At 51.6% G+C, this 20699-nt stretch overlaps 1 protein-coding gene across 1 annotated transcript in view; it reads left to right on the forward strand.

Moving 5' to 3' along the window:
• Positions 1-20699, forward strand: part of MPPED1 (metallophosphoesterase domain containing 1) — an 83753-nt gene that overhangs the window by 22586 nt on the left and 40468 nt on the right. Inside the window, exon 3 of the mRNA XM_018048878.1 lies at positions 410-591. Within this exon, the coding sequence (XP_017904367.1) occupies positions 410-591 (182 nt within the window). The remainder of the gene's footprint in view (positions 1-409; positions 592-20699) is intronic.

Raw genomic sequence — 20699 nt, forward strand, 5'->3', positions numbered from 1 at the left:
TCTGTGGTGTTAAAATTGCACAAGAGAGGGGTGAGTAGAAAAAGCATCTTTTGTAGGTCCCTTAGGGGCTGATGATGAAAAAAAAATGGTTGAGAGGCACAGCTTGTCAAATAGCAGGCCAATTGTGGTCATCACTCTGGTGCACGTAGGTCCACATGCTGGACTGTACCTGTCAGCTCTTCCCACTCATCACCTCCTTTAACCTTCACACAACACCCGGGGGTTCCTGTGTTACAGAGGGGAAACTGAGGCTCAGGGGGGAATCTTCCACCTGATTGGTTAGTGGAGGGTCAGGGTTCGGATGTGGGTGGGTGCGATCTGGAACACACGTGATCCGATCTGAATGGGACGTGTGCTGTAGGCGCCCGATGCTTTGGCCCCTGGACCCCACGGTCCCCTCTCTCCCCAGGGTGGACCCGGTGCCTCATGACGCCCCCAAGCCGCCTGGCTACACCCGCTTTGTCTGCGTGTCTGACACCCACTCGAGGACGGACCCCATTCAGATGCCCTACGGCGACGTGCTGATCCACGCCGGGGACTTCACGGAGCTGGGGCTCCCGAGCGAGGTGAAGAAATTCAACGAGTGGCTGGGTAGGTGCCAGAAGGGGTGGCGCCTGGGAGCGGCCAGACTCGGGGCAGACCCCTGCCTACCACCCTTCCTCCTTGCCCTGCCTGGCCCCTCCCTGGCCTTTGTCACCTGTCCACCTCCCCTGGGAAGCCCCCGGACCTCCAGGACCAGGCCTCACCCCTCTGACTATTTCATCACACCTGGGAGGTCTCCTGCCCCAGCACATGTCTCTGCTGTGACTTTATTTGTGGGATAGTTTTTGGCCTGGGAGACTCACTTCCAAAGGCAAACCCAGGTTTGTTGTCTGGTTGCGTGTCCAGCCCCCAGTACCTGGTCCAGGTAAGTACCCAACAAATAGCTGATGAATGAATGAATGAGAGGGTGAGTCAGTGGCTGAGTGGGTGAACAAATGAATGACTCCGGGAACAGTGATGCCAAGGCAGGTGCTCAGCTGGTCGCACCGGCTCAGACACCCACCACCCTTGACCGTGGCCCAGGTGAGAGGGCCCTCCTGGCCTCCGTGGCCCCAGCAGGAGCCCAGGGGTCCCGGTGTGGGCTCCTCCGTGGGCAGCTGTTGGTACAGGCAGCAGAGCGAGCGCTGTCCCATGCCGTGGGAGATGGTGGGCCATGATTCGCAAGCACAACCCCCAGGGTTTTGTCTCTAGTTATGCTTTCTTCCAAAATAAGAAAGATGTAAATATGGGGTGCCCCCCCGGGAAAAGCTGCTTGCTTGGAATCCAGAGAAACCTCACAGTGACTCTCTCCACCACGGCCCCAGTGGGGACCGCTGGACGGCCCCGGTGGGCAGGCCTGCTGTCTCGGAGGCGTGGGGCCAGGGCCGGCCCACCTCCCCTCGCAGCCCCTCATGGCCGCCAGACGGTCCCCCGCGCCTCCCCAGGGGCATCCCGCTGTGCAGTTGGCTGGGAGCTCCGCGAGCAGAGGGCCAGGAGCGAGGCGGGTAGCTGCAGCGAGAGAGGCCCGGCTTTGCCAGTCGAGACAAATATTTACAAGCAAGGCCTTTCCTTCCTCTTGGCAGGCTTGGAGCTTTCAATATTGATCTTTCAAATGGGAAATCCTAATCGAGGCCCCTGTTTGGGCTGAAACCTGTGAGGGCTGGGATGGGGTGGGGGGCGCTCCTGCAGGAGGCAAGTCTGCCCCAGTGCGTCTTCCTTTGCCAGGTCCTAGGAAGGGGGCCCTCGCGGAGACGGCTTTCTCTTGAATATTTATTTATTGGATTTTGGCTGCATCAGGTCTTAGTTCCTGAGGGCCTCACCCCTCTTTAGTCAGTTGTGGCGTTTGGGCTTAGATGCCCCATGGCACATGGGATCCTTGTTTCCGCGGCCAGGAGTCTGACCTGTGTCCCCTGCATGGCAAGGCAGGTTCGTAACCACTGGACCAGCAGGCCAGTCCCGAGGCTGCTTTCTTAGCCCCCTGCTCCAGGGTCTCAAAGAGACGTGAGGCTGAACCGAGAGCCCACGTCCCCGGCAGAGAGCAGGAGTCATTGGTGGCTGGGCACGTGCTCTGCCAGGCCCGCTTGGTAGGCTCCTTACTGTTGCTGCCCAGCTGGATGTGAGGAGCAGCTGTTGGACGTGGGCCCTGTTTGGATCCTTATCTGACCAAAGGCGATGTTGGCCCCCGCCCCCGCCCTGAGGTTCCCAAAAGTGGGGACTGTTTCTGATGTACCCCCGGCCCAGATGTGTTCCTCTCCATGCTGAGTGAGTAATGAAGCCAACAGTTGCATGTACACAGGGCGGCGGGGGGGCGGGGGGGGCGGGGGAGAGAGGCCAGGGGTGGAGGGCTGGTGGCCAGGGGTGGTGGCTGGGTGCTGAGGGTGGCCTCCCCCTGGATGGGAGGTTTTGGGGACAAGCTGTCGCTGGGCTGGGTTTGGCCTGAAAATCGGGGAGTTTGTGCGGGGAAAGGGGTAGCTGAGGCCAGAGCATTCGTGGGACATGTGAGAGGTGGTGTTATGTGTCCGGGCTGGAGGGAGGGGCTCTGGGGGAACGTGAAAGCAATGAGCCTGAAAACAGGCATGGGACCTCCTAGAGACTCTGAAGCCGAGTGGAAGCCAGGGGCCTGGGAGGCCCGCCTGGTGAGATGGCCATTTTAGGAAAATCTCTCTACCTGCCACTTAGTAGAAGTCAGAACTAGATGCCATGGGAATTTGGGCGGCTTTCTTGGTAATTTGCACTTGGTGTTGGATTGAGTTATTTCCCCGGATCCTGGCAAGTGGGAAGGGTGAGCTTGCAGAGGGTCTTCCTTTTACAAAAGGGGCCTCTCCCCTTGGCAGCCTTGAAGTGTTTGCAGATGTCAGTGCTTGTCACTCAAGTGGACTGGGAGGGGCTTGAGGCTGAGGAGTGACTGAACGGGGCGCAGGGGAGGGGGCGATTTGCATGTGAGCATCAGTAGGAACGGTTTAGGTGGTCCAACTGCAGTCAGCTTCTTGGGAACCTGCCTGCTGCGCAAAGGGACTCACCTCTGTGGGCTGGTGTTTCACGTGCCCAGGGATGTGGTTGGTGATATGGTGGAGAGACGGACTCAGGAGGTGTGGTTTTATAAAAAGCTCGTGTTTATCGACTCTTCACGTGTGTTGGGTGCCCTTTGTGTATATTTTTAAATCATTTGATTCTCTTGGTCAGGGGATGAGGCAGGAGCTATTATCATCCCCATTTAACAGAGAAGCCGAGGCTCAATGGAGTGAAGTAACCTGCCCGAGCTCACACAGCCAGCAAGTGGCAGAGCTGGGATTGAAGCCTAGGCAGTTGGACTCTGGAGCCAAGCTCTCATCATCTCCTCTGTATCACCTCTCTTGTTTTTATGGTGAAATTTCTCTGTTTTGAAATAAAGATGTGCCTTTTGGGGCCAGATGTCCAGGGTCAGCTTCCTCCCAGGTGACTGCAGCAGTCAGGTGACCTCTCTGAGCCTCCCTGACCTCATTTTAAATGGGGAGGAGGTCAGGCTTCCCTTACCCTGTCTGCCTCTTCAGAGGTGGGTTGTTTGAAGGCTCAATTGGGCTGGAGGAAATGCTCAAGTGTTACAATCTGTAAAAGGCTGTGCAGATGGTCTTACTGCCCCCAGGAGGTGGCGTTGGCCAGATCAGGGCTTCCCTTGGGGTAGAGGTAGGGGTCATGGGTTGGTCCCATGTGGGGCTGGGGGATTTGACCCCAGCCTGCACGTTGAATTGCAAGGAGAAGCGGTAGATGGTTTGTGTGTCAAAGTATGTGGAGTTTCCGAGAAATGTTGACCTACAACCTCATCTATGTGGGCAGTTCTTACACACACACACACACACACACACACACGCAGGAAGGTTTGCAGGGGCCATTCATTCCTCCGTTCGGTGCATCTCTCTGAGAACACAGGGCGAGTGTGCAGTGGGTGATGGTAGGAGTGAGGAGCGGCCACTGTGTCTGACGATGGGGATGCCCCGCATGGGTGGACCCACCGGGAGCACCAAGAGGACCATTCTCATGATGAGGTCTGCGGAGCGCTGGCCCCGGGTGATGGTGACGGAGAGCTCCTTGAAGCAGCCACGGAAGGCCTCCCTGAAGAGCTGGCCTTGGGTGTTGCATGAAGGTGACAGTGAGCCCTGCAAGAGGAACATTCCAGGCAGGGGCAGAGCGGCTGCAGAGGCCCCACGGGCAGGCACAGGGGAGGGTTTCCACCACTGCAGCTATGCCCCATGGGCCAGCGGCAGGAGTTTGGGGTTGATTCTAAGTGAGCTGGGCTCTTCAGGAAGGTTTGCAGAAGGGAGTGACCTTTAAAAAGGCCTGGACTGCAGAGGTAGGATGGAGGCAGCAAGGCCAGTGAGGTCCGAGGCTCTGGAATGTTCCAGAAGTGATGTCTGGGACTGGGGGGGATTTTTATTTTCTTCTTTGTGGCTCTCTGTTTCTTTTATCCCTCTGATTTTTCTGTGGGGAGCATGTATTATTCTCGTAGCTTTAACTGAAGACGACACTAAAATCTCATTGCTTTTAAAGAAACGTTGGCCTCTCTGGAGTCTGATGCACGGCGTATCCCAGGATGGGGGTGGGGACGGTGCTGGGCCCAGGTCAGTCTTGGCATCATCCAGCTACTCAGGAGGTCACCTGGAGTCCCTTCCCTGTCCAGCAGGGCCCAGCCCTTCCTCCTCCTGAGTGAGAAAGCTGCTGATCTGAAATTCATAACCAGCTTCTTCCCTGCTCATTGATCTCATGGAGAACACCTACAATCATATTGTAGGAGCCACCTCCAGACAGGAGGAGATTTAAAAAATTAATAAAGACCCTTTTGTAAGAGAGGATTAGGTGCCTGACCGGGGACATGTGTGGCTCCCCTCACGCGTCTCCAATTTGCTGTCGGGTGGGTTGCTTTCGGCCTGGCTGTGAGGGTGTCCGCATTTTGCCCACTTGCAGGCTTCTGTCTGGATCTGTGTTCTTTAGAGGGCACTAGGTTGGGGGTGATAGGGCCCCCTGACAGATCCCTTTTCCCATGGGCCATTAATATCCCCAACACATTCATGAAATAGAACCGCCAGATGGATTTGTAAATGTCCCAGTAAGCAGCTAAAAAATTGCTAAGGACTGGCTTTCCAGCTGTAAAGAATGAAAAGAAGAGCACAGTTGACTGAAAATGGAAAAGAATGTGCTGGAAGCTCCTTGCTCATCTGCAGGAATGGCGTGATGACGGATGGGCAGCCTGGAGCCCGCAGACTGATTGGCTCAGTAACTCGTGTCTGTGCAGGGAGGTGGGACAGCAGGGAGGTTAAGTGCTCCCATCTGGCAGTCAAGCAGGCCTGTCTTCACCCCTGCTTTAGCCTCTTATTTGCTGTGTGACCTTCACTTAGTCACTCAACCTCTCTGTGCCTCATTTGTAAAATGGGAAGACTTATCTGCCTACCCCATAGGGCTGGGGAGGAGTGACAAGTCATATGCTTAGTACATTGCGGACTCGGGGAGAAGCCCTTGAGGAGTGCTGGCTGTTGTCATAAAAAGCTTGCCTCTCCCTGATCCGAGACCCCACAAACACACCTGCCAATCAACCAGCCTCAGCATTGGCTGAGCCATTCTGTTCTGACCACACTGGTTGACTCCAGTTCCCCGCTCGGGACCCTGGCTCATTCTTGTCCTCTGGCTGTTTCTCGTCCACCCGGCAGAGTCCGACCCACCCCGGCTCGAATGTAGCTCTTGTGAAGCTACACGCCCCATGGCCCCCTCCCACCCTGCTGGGCTGCACTGGTCCCTGGCCCCCCCGTACACCAAGGCTCCCTGTTCAGGCCTTGGTGGTGGCCCTCGGAGGGAGGCCCCTGTGTCTTCATGCCTCCCGTCTGCCCCACCTAGACCGTCTGCCCCTGGAGGGCGGGACGAGCCTCACCCCCAGCGCTGACCAGGCCTCAGCCCGGGGAAGCCCTGGACAGAGGCGTGGACTCGGGGTGGGTGTGCTGTGAGCTGGCCCCCACCTCCTGGCAGGGCTGGTTGCCGCGGCGGGCGGCAGGGAGCAGCTGTAAGAGGGGCTTCCAGGAGGGCAGGGCCGTGACACCGGAGAGCGAGAGCTGCGGCTCTCACAACATGGGGCTTGGGGAGGGTCTTCGAAGGGGCAGAGGCCGAGGGGGTGTCTCCAGATTGAGGCTGGGAATTGAGGCCAGCGGGTGTTGGGGACCTGGCCTAGGGAGGGACAGGTATTCCGGGGGTGTGTGTGGGCTCCCCTCTGGAAGCCAGGGGTGCTGAGCACCCAGGAGCACCCACGCCCAGGATGACCCCGAGGCCTGGACACCGCCTGCGTCTGCCCCAAGGCAAGAACACTGGCCGTTTCTTCCGGCTGGAAGTGACAGCCCTGCCCTCGAGAACTGTCTGTTCCCAGTGGGATTTGCGAGATGCTGGAAGGCTCCTTCTCTGTGACTGGCAGGCGCCAGGCTTTCCTTCCCGCCCCACCCCCTGCCGGGAGAAGCCTGCAGCCTCCACAGCCCCTCCCCTCCCCTGGAACTCCCAGCTTCAGACCGGCACGGGCCTCGGAGTGACCGCTCACCCCTCCTCTCCACCTCCCTGTCCGCCCTGGGGTCTCCTTCTCCAGCTTCCCTCCTGGCGCCCCTTCTCCATCTCCTCCTTGCGTTCCTGGTTCTCCTTGCTGATGGTGGCTCCGCTCAGGACCAACCCTGAGCTTCTCAACTGCCTTCTTTCCGGATGATAATGAGCTCCCCCCCACACCCGCCCCTCCCCGCCCCGACGTTGCTCCCGCCGAGACTCACAGACGCCTCCCACTCTGCCTCGGCTCAGATCTCTCTTTGAGATCCAGCTGGCGTGTTACTCAGTTGACTCAGAAGACACTTCCTCCTGGCTGTTCACCAGGATTTTAGACTTGTTCTGTCTCAAGCTGAACTCCCAAACTGCAGACCCACCCCCAGAGGGTATGTGGTAAGGCACAGGCCTCCACTGAGACCCTTTCAACCCCAGCTCCCTTCCCTCTGAAGCTATCAGGGCCTCCTGTTGTTATTTGGGCCCCGCTGTTGTCTGTCCTGCCCACGTCCTCGTCACTCACTTTTGCCACCTGCCGAGCTGCTTTGGGCTCCCAAGTGGGCCGTCCTGCCAGCCTCCCCATCCTCCTGCAGGACCTGTGAGCCCTTTGAGGGTCGAGGCTGAGCTGGGTCAAGTGCAGGTCCTCGGAGTCCACCCTGGCCCTGAGGGGTGCTGGCGGGCGTCTGCTGAGAGGCCTGTAGAGCACCCAGGAGTCGCTTAATTAAGTGACTCTACGCTTAGCAGCATTGGGCGGGGAGGAAGACGAGGGCCTGGACATGGAGTGCTTAGAAGTTATAATTAACTTTTTACTGGCTCCCTACCATAAAACGATGGATAAGACAGTATAAAAGGGGTCCAAGGATCTGGTTAAATAGAGCTAGGTCTTTTGCAAGTAAACCCTTAATTAAAGTCTGTGCGAGAGGAAGGGAGAGAAAGGGAAAGCGGAGAAGCCGTTCCGAGGTGGGTTTCTTCCGTGTTTGCCTCCTCTGCCGCTGCAGGGAGGCTGCGGGGCCGCGGTCAGGGGCCGGGGGTGGTTGGGCACGAAAAGGCTCCACGCCGTCTTTTTGCCTCTGTGCCATCAGATACGGGAGACCCTGATAGGAGCTGCGGGTGGACCCGAGGGGCTTTGGCAAGGAGTGGGGGGCCTCACGGTCCCTGTGCAGGAGCAGGAGATGACGCCTGGGTGCAGAACTGGTCTTCTTTGCGGGAACAACCGTTTCAGATGCGGCTGGAAGTTGACGACCTCCCCACCCACTGCCCACCCTCAGCCCTTCTCTTCTCTCCCTCCCCACCGACCCACCCCGGCCCCGGGTGAGGCCCCGGGTGAGGCCGAGGCCAAGTTAACGCTCCCCAGTCCCCGCAGCTCTGTCCGCAGCAGCTTATGCAAGTCACTGCTTTTGTCTTATTCCTGAGAAAATTGTAGTTTTGTTTTTCACCTCATGCAAAGGCTCCCTTCTTCCCAGAGCCTTGGACCTTCGTGTTCACATCTGTCTCTTTGTGCCCAGTACCTGCCCCGGGCTGCGGACTGTCCCCACAGTGGGCATCAGAGCATTAGGCCTGAGAAACAGGACTGGGGTGGCCCCAGCCCAGTGTATGCACACCCCACGAGTGGGGCTGAAAACCTTCTGGGTTTCTTAGGCGGAGCCATCCTGCTGTCCTGCCCAACGTGGCCAGGGTGGTGGGGTGCGGTGGGTTTCCCAGGACTGGCTGCGATCCCAGGGTGTAAGCGGCTCAGCAGGCCGGCAGGTCTGGGTGGACAGGCCTCGTGTGGACCGAGGTCAGGGTTCGCAGCCCCTTCAGTGGATCTGGGTGTCTGATTCTGGGCCCCCCGCTTCTGACTCTGACCTTGACCTCGTTTTCCCTGCTGAGTGCTCACGTCCACGTCCGGAAAATGTGATGTTTGGACCATGTGTCGACTGAGGCCCCTCCCAGGCCCCTCCCTGGGCCCCAGCTTGGCTCTCCTCTTGGACCACACTCCTCCTGGCCTCTGAGCCGGGAGGCCAGGCTGTGGGTGAGCTGAGTGTCCCTCTCTCCCACGGGAGAACAGGGGAGGGGTCTACACACATCCCAGTCATCCCAGATCCTGGGTGGGGTAGGGTGGGATGGCGCTGTGTTCACTGTCTTGTCTTGAAGATTGAGTGATGACCGATGTAGCTACTTCCAGAGGGCCCAGGGATCCATGTAGGGCCTGACAATGCACTAAACAGGCAAGGTCACTTAGGTGACTGGATCAATGACTCGGATGATTAGGGGGAGGTGGTAGTGATCAAGGTGGGAGGTTTGTTTTTTGTTGTTTTTTTTTTAGTATAGATGGTTTCAGTTCAGTTCAGTCACTCAGTCATGTCCGACTCTTTGCGACCCCATGGACTGCAGCACGCCAGGCCTCCCTGTCCATCACCAACTCCTGGAGCAGATGGTTTAGGATGGCCTAAAAGAGGACCCATGAGGGTCCAGTAGAGAAGGACCCAGCCCTGAATTGCCTGGTTTGCAGGCAAGGTCTGCAGGGCTGAGCCCAGAGACGGTAGAGGCCAGGGAGGAAGGCCCAGGTCTGCTGACAGTAGGGCGAAGGTGCGAATTTTATCCTAAGTGTTAAAGACGCCACGGGGGCTTAGAATCCCTTGGACTGCAAGGAGATCCAGCCAGTCCATCCTAAAGGAGATCAGTCCTGAGTGTTCATTGGAAGGACTGATGCTGAAGCTGAAACTCCAGTACTTTGGCCACCTGATGTGAAGAACTGATTCACTGGAAAAGACCCTGATGCTGGGAAAGATTGAAGGTAGGAGGAGAAGGGGACAGCAGAGGATGAGATGGTTGGATGGCATCACTGACTCGATGGTCGTGACTTTGAGTAAACTCTGGGAGTTGGTGATGGACAGGGAGGCCTGGCGTGCTGAAGTCCATGGGATTGCAAAGAGTCGACACAAGTGAGTGACTGAACTGAACTGAATGGTGTGACTTGGTGTTTTGAAAGACTCGTTCGGCTGCTGGGTGATGCATGGTCACAGGAGGCGGAGGAGGACGCTGGGGCCCCAGGAGAGGCAGGGGTACCTGGGAGTGGACCTGGAGGGGCCCAAGGGACAGAGCAGGCCGGGGGTCTGGCTACAGCGTTGAGATGAGGTCAGCAGGAGAGGCTGCTGGGAGAGACGGGCTGGAGGGCTGGGGGGATGGTTAACGTGTCCACGGAACCCGGCAGGCCTGGCACGAGGTGAGCAAGTCTTTGTCACCAAGCGGGCTTCCCTGGTGGCTCAGATGGTTAACAAAGCCACCTGTGATGCGGGAGATTGGGGTTCGAACCCTGGGTTGGGAAGATCCCCCTGGAGGAGGAAATGGCAACCCACTCCAGTATTCTTGCCTGGAAAATCTCATGGACTGAGGCGCCTGCTGGGCTATAGCCCTCAGGGTTACATGAGTCAGACACGACTGAGCGACCGAGTGCACACGTACACACGACTCTAGTTTTTAGAGAGCTCATAATAGACATCAGTGGATGTGCACAGTAGACTTAGAGCAGATTCTGGCTCATTTGCTTGTTAGTTTGGATTAAAAGGCCTGATCCAGACGTCCTCCAGACACAGGAGGCTGCTATTCCTACAAAGACTAGAGATTGAATATTTAAAACAACAAAAAATTTTTGTTTTTGACTCTGGGCCTCACATCATCTCTGGCTGTCTCTGCTTGGGAGTGGGTTGGTGTCAAGGGATTTTGGTCGTGTGTAGGCACAGCGGCCGGCTTGACTGATAAACAAGTGGTCGCCCAGAAAGAGGGAGACTGATGCTCACATCAAAAATCGGAGGGCGAGGAGAGCAGAGGTTTGGTATTCATTCAAAAAATTAACTTTCTGTATTCTTCACCAAAAAAAAAAAAAAAAAAAAATCTCACAAGGCCAAGCTGTGTTTCAGGGGCTAAAAGAGAGAAAATTAACTTCTAATAAAGATGAAAAATCTAGAATTCTAAGTGGTAGTCAAGCGATTTTGGCCAGCCATAATTATAGTATTTTCATGTTAATGTATAAACCCCTTGAAAGGTGTGCTTAAGTGCTAATTATCTATTTACAACAGAATGGCTTTGGAAATGAAATGAGACCCACTGCAGGTGTGTGTGTGTGTGTGTGTGTGTATTTCAAACATGTTTTGTGGTTGTTTTTTTTTTTAAGACTGTCATCCTAAAAATCTTTGCCTTATATTAATTTAAAAAAAATGCTTAAATAAGGTACAGATGCATTTCTCTGAAAGGTATAGGCTCTCTGAAAGTTTTTCCTTAGTTTTATTTTTTGTGTTTTGTTGTTCGTTTGGGTTTATGCTTGCTTATTTATATCTCATCTTGTGTGAAAAGATTTGAGATGGTTTATAAAAAAACAGTAAGCATGGTAAAATGGTAGAGTGTTGGTGATGAATTGAGAGCCAGAATTAAGAAAAAGAAATCAGAGCAGTTCAGAGGGCAGGCTTAGAATATCAACACCTGGGGCTCACATGGGTTCTCTGTGCTGGAGCCTGAGCTTCCTGGGAGCCAAGGTGAAAAAAGGCAGACGCATTTGCAGATGGCTGTGATTGCTGGGTGGAGGAGGTGTGTCAGGCCCTCTGGTTGGTCTGTCCTCCGTAGCAATGCCTGATGTCCGTTTCAGCTGTGACTCTTGAGGATCAGACTTATGTTCTGGTAATTTCTGTGTAGGGGGACCTTGGTAAAGATTTTTGATTTGAATAATGTGAATAGAAAAAAAATAATGAATCTCTATTTAGTCTTTTCTAGGACATAAAACATTTCTGTCATTCATTTTGTGCTTCCTGTCTCCCTCCTCTGCTTATTGTTTGGATTGATTGAAGCTTCTTTTTTCCCCTCTACTGGTTTGGAAATTCGCCATTCTTTTTCGACTTGTTTAGTGGTTACTCGTAATGTTTTAATAAGCATATCCAACTTAGTCTAAAATTAATCAACACTCCCACTCTCCCCTGAAGGTCCCCGAACTGTGCCCACCACACCCCCTCCTACCACTGTCTTATGTATCTTTGTTGTCTGGAGTTTGCCATCTTACTTTTTTTAACACCACCTCACAGCAGTCACCATCATTACTGTGTGTTTTCCCATTTGCACCTGATTCTTTACTCAGTGACGTTTGCTGAGCCCTTTTTTATGTGCAGGGTGTGATTCTGGGCACTGAAGATACAGCAGTGAGCGCGCAGGAGACAGGCCATGGGCAAACAGAGCTATAGCACGCTGGGAGGATCCGGGATGAGGGGGCAGGGTGTGACATCACCTTCTGATGCAGTGGCACCAGAGCAGAGACCAGACTGGAGGGAGCCAGCCATGTCCACGTCAGGGAGGACATTCTCAGTGGGGGCAGCCGCTCTGAGTTGGAGAGTTGGTGGAACCGTCGAGGACTGGCAAGGAGGCATGGGGCCTGGGGTGCGCTTGGAGGGCCTGAGGGCCAGTGGGGGCCATAGAGGCTGGATGGGGACCAAGTAGGGCAGGTGGGGTTGCTTCATGCAGGAGGGAGACCTTGGCGTCTGGGCAGTGTTTGGACAAGTGGAGGGCGGGGTGCAGGCCTTCCAGCTCAAAGGGGCAGGCTGTCCAAGAGTCCAAGGCTGGAGCTCTTACTTGCCATTAGGTTGCGCTCCTTCATTCATTCAGCGTACATTTACTGAGGGCCTCCCCTAGTCTAAGGCAGCTGTTAGATGCCCAGGATATGGTGGGTAGCAAAACAGCCAAGACTCCCATGCAACAGGAACATAAACGAGAAAATGCCATGATGTCAAGGAGGCAGAACTGGGTGAAGTGGTAGCCTGTGACCAGGGGAGACACTCAGCCGCCTCCCAGGTGTGTGAGATGGAGAGCCGGTGACTCACCCGCCCTGCATCTGAGGGTCCTCGTCCGTCTAGAGGAGGATGGTGAGGCCTTCCTCCCAGACTGGTGATTGTGCCGATGAGAGACGAAGGGTTAAAAACAACCTGTTTTCTGAGGCTTTGCTGGGTTTTCCATTGTGAACCTTCTTCTTTGCCCTGAACTGCATTTTTGCTCATCACCGCTGGTTGTGGGCTGTGGAGCCATTGGAGGAAGTCGTTGGTCGGAAGAGAAATAGCTGGTTGGCCATTCGAGAGAGTTGGGGGAAGCAAGATTCTCTTGCTGGCATGCTTTTTTTTTTTTTTTTTCTACAAACATGGAGAGATGTGTTTGGATATGAAATCAGTCTGTGGGTTTTTTAAAATGTCATTTTCATGTTGGACTTCATTCCAAAACAGGAATAGTCAACAAGCCAGAAAATCCTGCCCAGCACAGAATTGAAATATTCCGTCCCCCTGTGCACACATTTACGAAATGTCTGAGAGATTCCATTTTTCTGTCTATACCACCTTCCTCTGCCTGCCCCCTGCACCTGCCCCCCCAGCCTTTGTCAGAGGTTCAGTGACTAGTTTGGTTTGGAGGTTGTGACCACCACTTAAAGAGGGTGTGGGAACTGCCCTGTCCTGTTATCCTTGCCATGGCTTACAGAGCTTGCCCCTTCTTGTGGAGTGTCTGCCGACCCCCACCCCGGTCTCTCCCAGGCGGCCCTGCTCAGACGCCAGGTGCATGAGAATTCCCTGGAGAGGTGGTGGGAAATCTGGTTGAGGTGCAGGTCTCAGTCTGGCGGTTGTGAGATGGGCTGGAGATCCTGCATTTCTAGCCTCCATATGTTTGTGTGTGTGTGTTTTTTTTTTTTTTTTTTTTGCCTATAGCTGATATCTAGTCTTTAGCATTGTGGTCGGAAGAGATGCTTGATATGATTTCAATTTTTAAAAATTTACCAAGGCTTGATTTGTGACCCCAAATGTGATCTATTGTGGAGCAAGTTCCATGTGCACCAGAGAAAAAAGTCACCTCTGCTGGTTTTGGATGAAATGCCCTGTAGGTATCAATTAGAGATTCTGCATTTCTAGCCAGCTCCCAGCTGATAAGTAGTCAGGCCCTGAGCTGTTCAGTACTGCAGCCACCTGTTTCTTGGGGATATTGAACACTTGAATGGTGGCTAGTGTGACTGAGAAACTGACTCTTGTGTTTCATTTCATTGCAATGAATTTAAATAAAATAACCACAGGGGGTTAATGGCTACTGTAGGGACGGGACAACCCCTTGAAGAGTCTGCTGTTACTGTCTCTGTGGATGAAAGAACTGAGCTCAGATAGGTGGAGAGCTAGCCCGAGATTGTATAGTGAATAAAAGTGGAATCGAGATTCTAACCCAAGACCTAGGCTCTTTTAAAAATTTTAAATTCCTTTATTAATACCTAGTGGCTCAAACAGTAAAGAATCCGCCTGCAGTGCGAGAGACCCAGGTTTGATCCCTGGGTCAGAAAGATCCCCTAGAGAAGGGAATGGCTACCCACTCCAGTATCCTTGCCTGGAAAAGTCCATGGACAGAAGAGCCTGGGAGGCTACAGTCCATGGGGTCGCGAAGAGTCGGACTGAGCGACTACACCTTTCACTTTCAAGGTGACCTTGTATATTCAGAAAATGCATGCCCTTTCTATCAGCAGATTCCTCCTTTCCAAGTGTGTTTTAGTATTTGTGGTCAGAAGTAACACTTTATAACATCAGAACCAATTCACAAAGTCATATTTAAGTTGCTGATGGGACACAAGAATGTTCAACACTCTATGTTTCATATGTGAGAGCCACATTTTGCTACAAGGCCTTGTATACAGGTTGTATGAGAGCTGAACAGTGATTTTTTTTCTGTACAGCACTTTACAGTTTAAAAGGTGCATTCATGTTGTTTAGTCACTTCTCCTTTGAGACAAACAGCCTGGATCCTGAGTAATGACATCCCCACTTTACAGATGAGGAGACTGAGGCCTGGTGTAGGAATGTAGTTTCCTGGGAGTCACCCAGGTCCTGGCTGTCAGGGGTCACCTTCCCAGAGAGCCCTTCTTGATGGCCTTACATGATCCACGCCCCCATCCCAATGTGCCCTGTCCCTCTCACCTGGGTTTATTTTTTTCCATATCTGCTATCCCCACCTGACCTAGTGCTTAATTCTTTGTTCGCTTATTGCGGATTCCTAGGAAGGTTCACTCCTCAAAGGCAGGGACTGTGCTGTTTATCTCAGTCATGTTGCATCTTCAGCACCATGGACAGCAACAGCCTCCCAGTCAGCTCTCAATATTGTTACTTCTTATTTATAAATGAAATGATTTACAAATCCAGAAGTGAGAGAAGAGCCAGTGGAGAGCATGCACGCTTTGCAGCGGGCAGGACTGCCTCCCTCATCCTGCCTGGCCACATGCCTGCTGGGGAGCATTGAGAAAGTGATTACTCTCTTGGGCCTCAATGTATTCATCTGCAGTGTGAGGCTCACACACATTTCTTTGTAGGCTGTTGTGAGGATTGAATAAGACACTGCAGGTGGGATCCTGTTTAAACATGTGGATCTGGAGAGACCCCCCTTGAGTTTGGATTTTGGCTCCATTCTTCCAAGCCACCTGGCTTTCAGCATATTATGTCCTCTCCCTGAGCCTCAGTTTTTTCATCTGTAAAATGGGGCTGATATTGGGAGAGTTCTGTGAGGCAGGGACTGATCTGGGCTCAGCACAGGGCCTGACCTGAGAGCTACTCACACAATAATGAATGCCCCTACTGTTTTTGTTGTGGCTGTTTTGTGACTGCATCTAAGATGCCTGGCAACAAGCAGATACCCAGTTGATGGGAGCTTTGTTTTTGCTTCGTTTTGTTTTAAATGATGGACCAGATTTAATCTCTTATTCATGCAGTGTTCAGTCACATTTTTTTCCCCATTAACAGACAATGTTGTGATAGTTTCAGGTGAACAGCAAAGGGACTCAGCCATGCATATATCTGTATCGATTCTCCCCCAACTCCCCTATGGGAGTTTTTAATTACTGTTGTTAATATCAGGCAAGGATGCCTTCCTTTTGAAAATATTTTTATTTATTTATTTATCTGGCTGTTTCAGGTCTTAGTTGTGAAATATGAGATCTAGTTTCCTGACCAGGAACAGAACCCATGCCCCCTGTGCTGGGAGCATGGCGTCTTAATCACTGGACCACCAGGGAAGCTCCCTGCCTTCCTGTTAAAAAATATCAGATATTTAAAACCTAGGATTTAGTTCTGTAAAATTTGCTTTTAAGAAAATCAGTTTTTAAAAAGTGTATAGGTTTGTTTTTTTTAATTTCTCTTAAGAAGGGATTTCACACCTTTCCAAGTGTGCACGATACAAATGAAGATCTGAGCGCTCTGGGACGGCCATTTGGAGCTAATTCGGGGCTGGTTTGACAGCCGTGACACGGAAGGGGAAGCGTGGAGCTGACAAAGAGGGGCTTTCTCTGGTGGCGTCCCAGCCGCTCCAAATAGTCACTTTCCAGACTAGCATTTGTCATACTGGTGTTTGAAAGAAGATTTTTGTTCGTCAATCCAACCGGAACCCTCTCCCCTTAACACTCTTTGTTGGTTCCCTGCTGTGTCCCGGGTGAAGTCCAGACCTTCCTGGGTAGTGGCGTCCCCTCCTGCTGTGACCCCAATCTGTCCCTTCCCAGGCCTGCCCCCTCTCGCACTGTCATCTGCCCTAGGTTTTTAAGCAGTTGCCGAATACCTGGCCAGTGGGTTTTCCCACCTTCATGCCTTTGCTTGTGGGGCATAGTCTCCCCGGAGACCCCTCCCAGCTTTGTCTGCCTGGAGAGCTGCTATTTCTCTGATGCCCGCTCTCATCCGCCTTTACTAAGCTCCCCCCTCTCTTCTGATGGGGGAAAGGAAAACTCACTGCTGTGTATGGTTCCTTAGGACTTGGTACCACCCCCGTTGTATGCATGCATGTATGATCAGTCATGTCTGATTCATTGCGACCCTATGGGTGTAGCCCACCAGGCTCCTCTGTCCATGGGATTCTCCAGGCAAGAATACTGGAGCGGGTTGCCATTTCCTTCTCCAGGGGTTCTTCCTGACCCAGGGATCGAACCCAGGTCTTTTACATCTCCTACACTGGCAGGCGGGTTCTCTACCACGAGCACCACCTGGGAAGACCACCACCCCCATTACAGATCCCAGATAGCTTGCGTGTGTCTTTCCCACTCTAGATTACAGGAGAAGGGGCTGGGGAGGGGGAACCTCTCTGTTCCCAGCTCCCAGCACAGAGGGTCCAGCACTTACTAGGACCAAGGAAAGTGACCGTGGAATGAAGGAAAGCATACGCAAAAGTGGTGAGAGGATTTTACTCTCCTGTATCTTAATCTTCAAAATGTTGGTTTAGCTTTAAAACACTTGGTTTCACTAAGAAGTATTTTAAAAATAGGAATCTTTTGTCTTCACCATGTTCAAATACTTACTTCAGTTTACTGCAAAGATTGTTTGGATCAATTTCCCCCCTTTAAATGGTTGGTCTGTAGGTGTCAGAAGGCACCAGAAGAACCTTATGGAAAATGTTTGTTCAGCAACGTGAGGGTCAGATCTCCACCCTGTATCCTTGCCTTTCATGCACGGTGGTCAGATCCCAGGTGAAATGCATGCTGGGAATTTTTTGGAAGGGTGGAAGCGAGTATAGACTTCCTAGCCTGGAGCTCCTCAATTAGGGCTTTCTGATAAAGTGGGGTGGGTAAGGGCATCCAGTCATTAGATGGCCACTCAGTCCCTGTCCACCTTGAAACGCTGATGACTTCCAAGATCCAGGATTGTTCGCTTCCAAGGTCAGAATGAATGGCCTACAGGGTTCTAAGATTTGAGGACTCTCAGGGTCCCAAGAACCTAGGGTTCTACCTAGGATTCAAGGCGCTCAGCTCTCTTCTAAGATGATTTAAAATTTTTTTGTGATTAAATATAGAAACATTTACCACTGTAACCTTCCTGAAGCATACAGCTCAGTGGGATATAGTTCAGTCACACTGTGAATGGAGCCCTCATGACCGTCTATCTCCTGCATTCTGTTATGGAGGCATCACTGGCGGCTGTCTCTTCCACACTGTCAATGAGCCCTCACTGCCGTCTGTCTCCTCACACTGTCATGGGGCCATCACTACCGTCTGTCTCCTCACACTGTCATGGGGCCATCAGTACCGTCTGTCTCCTTCACACTGTCATGGAGCCCTGACTACCGTCTGTCTCCTCACACTGTCATGGGGCCCTGACTGCCGTTTGTCTCCTTACACTGTCATGGGGCCCTCACTGCCGTCTGTCTCCTCACACTGTCATGGGGCCATCAGCACCGTCTGTCTCCTCACACTGTCGTGGGACCATCACTGCCGTCTGTCTCCTCACACTGTCATGGGGCCATCACTTCCGTCTGTCTCCCTCACACTGTCATGGAGCCATCACTACCGTCTGTCTCCTCACAGTGTCATGGGGCCATCACTGCCGTCTGTCTCCTCACACTGTCATGGAGCCATCACTGCCGTCTGTCTCCTCACACTGTCATGGGGCCATCACTGCCGTCTGTCTCCTCACACTGTCATGGGGCAATCACTGCTGTCTGTCTCCCTCACAGTGTCATGGGGCCTTCAGTACCATCTGTCTCCTCACACTGTCATGGGGCCATCAGTACCGTCTGTCTCCTCACACTGTCATGGGGCAATCACTGCCATCTGTCTCCCTCACAGTGTCATGGGGCCATCAGTACCATCTGTCTCCTCACACTGTCATGGGGCCATCAGTACCGTCTGTCTCCTTCACACTGTCATGGGGCCATCAGCACTGTCTAGCACTGTCTGTCTGCTTCACACTGTCATGGGGCCCTCACTTCTGTCTGTCTCATTCACACTGTCTTGGAGCCCTCTCTGCCGTCTGTCTCGTGAACTCTTTATCTTCCCAAACTGAAACCCTGTATCCACGAAACACTAACTCCTCCAGCCCCTGGTACTCCCCATACTTTTGTCTCTGTGAATTTAGCTATAAACATCTGCTACAAGGAGAATCATACAGGTTTTGTTCTTTTGTGACTGGCTTATTTCACTGGGCATAATATCCTTAAGGTTCACCCACGTTGAAGCATGGAGTCAAAATTTCCTCCCCTTTAAAGGTTGAATTATATTCCATTGTATGGATAGGGCACATTGTATTTATCCACTTATCAGCTGATGGACACTTGAGTTGGTCCCACCTTTTGGCCTTTGTGACTATGAGTGTACAGATTCCTGTTTGTGCCTCTGTTTCCAATTTCTTAGGTTATATTCTCAGAAATGCAATTGCTGGATCATATGCTCGTTCTGCTTTACATTTTTTGAGAATTTTCTGTACCATTGGCTGTTTCATTTTATTCTTCCACCAACAGTGCCCAAGGGCTGTCATTTCCCCATATCTTCAACAGCTCTTGTTGTTTTGTGTTTCTGATAGTCACCTTTCTGATGTATGTGAGGTTATTAGCTCATAGTTCTATTTGCATTTCCCTAATAATGTGATTAGCAGATATATTTCTCCCATTCTTCGGGTTGCCTTTCACTCTGCTCGTGGTATCTTTGATGTGCAGATGTTTTAAATTTTGATACATTTTTTCATTCGTTGCTTGTGCTTTGGTGTAATATCCAGGAAATCATTGCCAAATTCAGTGTCACGAATCTTTCCTCCTATGGTTTCTTTGAAAAGTATTATAGCTTTAGCTCTTACTTTCAGATCTTTGTTCCATTTTGAGTCACTTTTTGCATGCAGGAGACATAAGAGATGTGGGTTCGATCCCTGGGTTGGGAAGCTCCCCTGGAGGAGGGCCTGGCAACCCTTTCCAGTGTTCTTGCTTGGAGAGTCCCATGGACAGAGGAGCCTGGTGAGCTACAGTCCAGGGGGTCACAAAAAGTTAGATGTGACTAAAGTGACTTAGGAAGCATGGGTTAAGTGGCTAGCTCCATTCTTTGACATGTGGATGTCCAGTTTTCCCAGCACCATTTGTTGAAGACTGTCCTTTCCCCATTGAATGGTCTTAGGTTCTTTGTAAAAAATAACTTGACCGTATATATTTATCTCTGGACTCTATTCTATTGCACTGATCTGTGTGTTTGCATTTATGCCAGTGCCATACTGTTCTAATTACTGTAGCTTTGTAGTCAGTTCTGAAGTCAGGAAGTAAGAGACTTTCAACTTGGTTTTTCTTTTTCGAGATTACTTTGGCTATTTAGGGACCCTTGAGATTCCATGTGAATTTTAGGATGGATTTGCTGTTTCCGAAAGAAACATCATTGAAATTTTGGTAGTAATGCCATTGAATCTGTAGATCATTTTGGGCAGTATTGACATATTAATAGTATGAAGTCTTCCAATTCATGGGCACAGGGTATCTTTCCACTTATTGGTGTCTTCTTTAGTCTCTTAGCAGACATTTTGGAGTTTTTACATACAGATCTCCTACCTGCTTGGTTAAATTTATTTTTATATATTTTATTCTTTATGATGCTATTGCAAATAGGGTTGTTTTCTTACTATCCTTTTCAGATTGTTTATTGTGTTTAAAAATGCAACTGTCTTCCCCATTGTTTTTGTATCCTGCACCTTTGCTGAATTCATTTAATTTGTTCTAAAATCTGTATTGCTTTTCAAAATGGTCTTTAAAGGTTTGTTTACAAAGCCACAAGATATCTTGAAAATATTGTGTTGTTTAAAATAAAGTCATTGAGAACTCCTCAGTAGGAGGTTTTGTAAGGACTCAAGTGTATGGCACCATTTTTTCTTTTTCTAGAGAAATGTTTAATGCAAAAACTTTGGTGTATATAATATGTCTGGGTGATTGTGACAGATATGGAGAAATCATGGCTTCAGCTACAGATGGATCAGGGTTCAGGTTCCCACTTCTCTGCTTATCCATTTTGCACTTCTTTAACGTAACTGAGCCCCAGTTCCTTCATCCGTCAATCTACTGCCCGTTTTGTGGGGCTGTTGTGAGGGTTAGACGTAGGGCACGGGGGAGCCTGTCTCATATTCTCAGCAGGTGACATCTACGATGTCATTCGTGGCTGTCGGACCTGCCAGGTGAGGAGCTGCTTGGCTGGATCACCTGCCTCTGAACCTGGTTGCCAGACCTCCCAGTATGTAGACCCTCAGAATCACAGAGGAATCAACCAGTTCAGCTTTTCTGCCTGTTCTGTCTTTCCACCAGTCTCAGCTGTGGCCTCGTTTGATTTGGTTCTAGATTTTGAGTAGCAGGTAGAACAAGTGAGAGATCAGGCTGCCCTGGGCAGAGGTAGGAGGCAG

This window comes from Capra hircus, chromosome 5 (assembly GCF_001704415.2).
Source record: "Capra hircus breed San Clemente chromosome 5, ASM170441v1, whole genome shotgun sequence".
NCBI lineage: Eukaryota > Metazoa > Chordata > Mammalia > Artiodactyla > Bovidae > Capra > Capra hircus.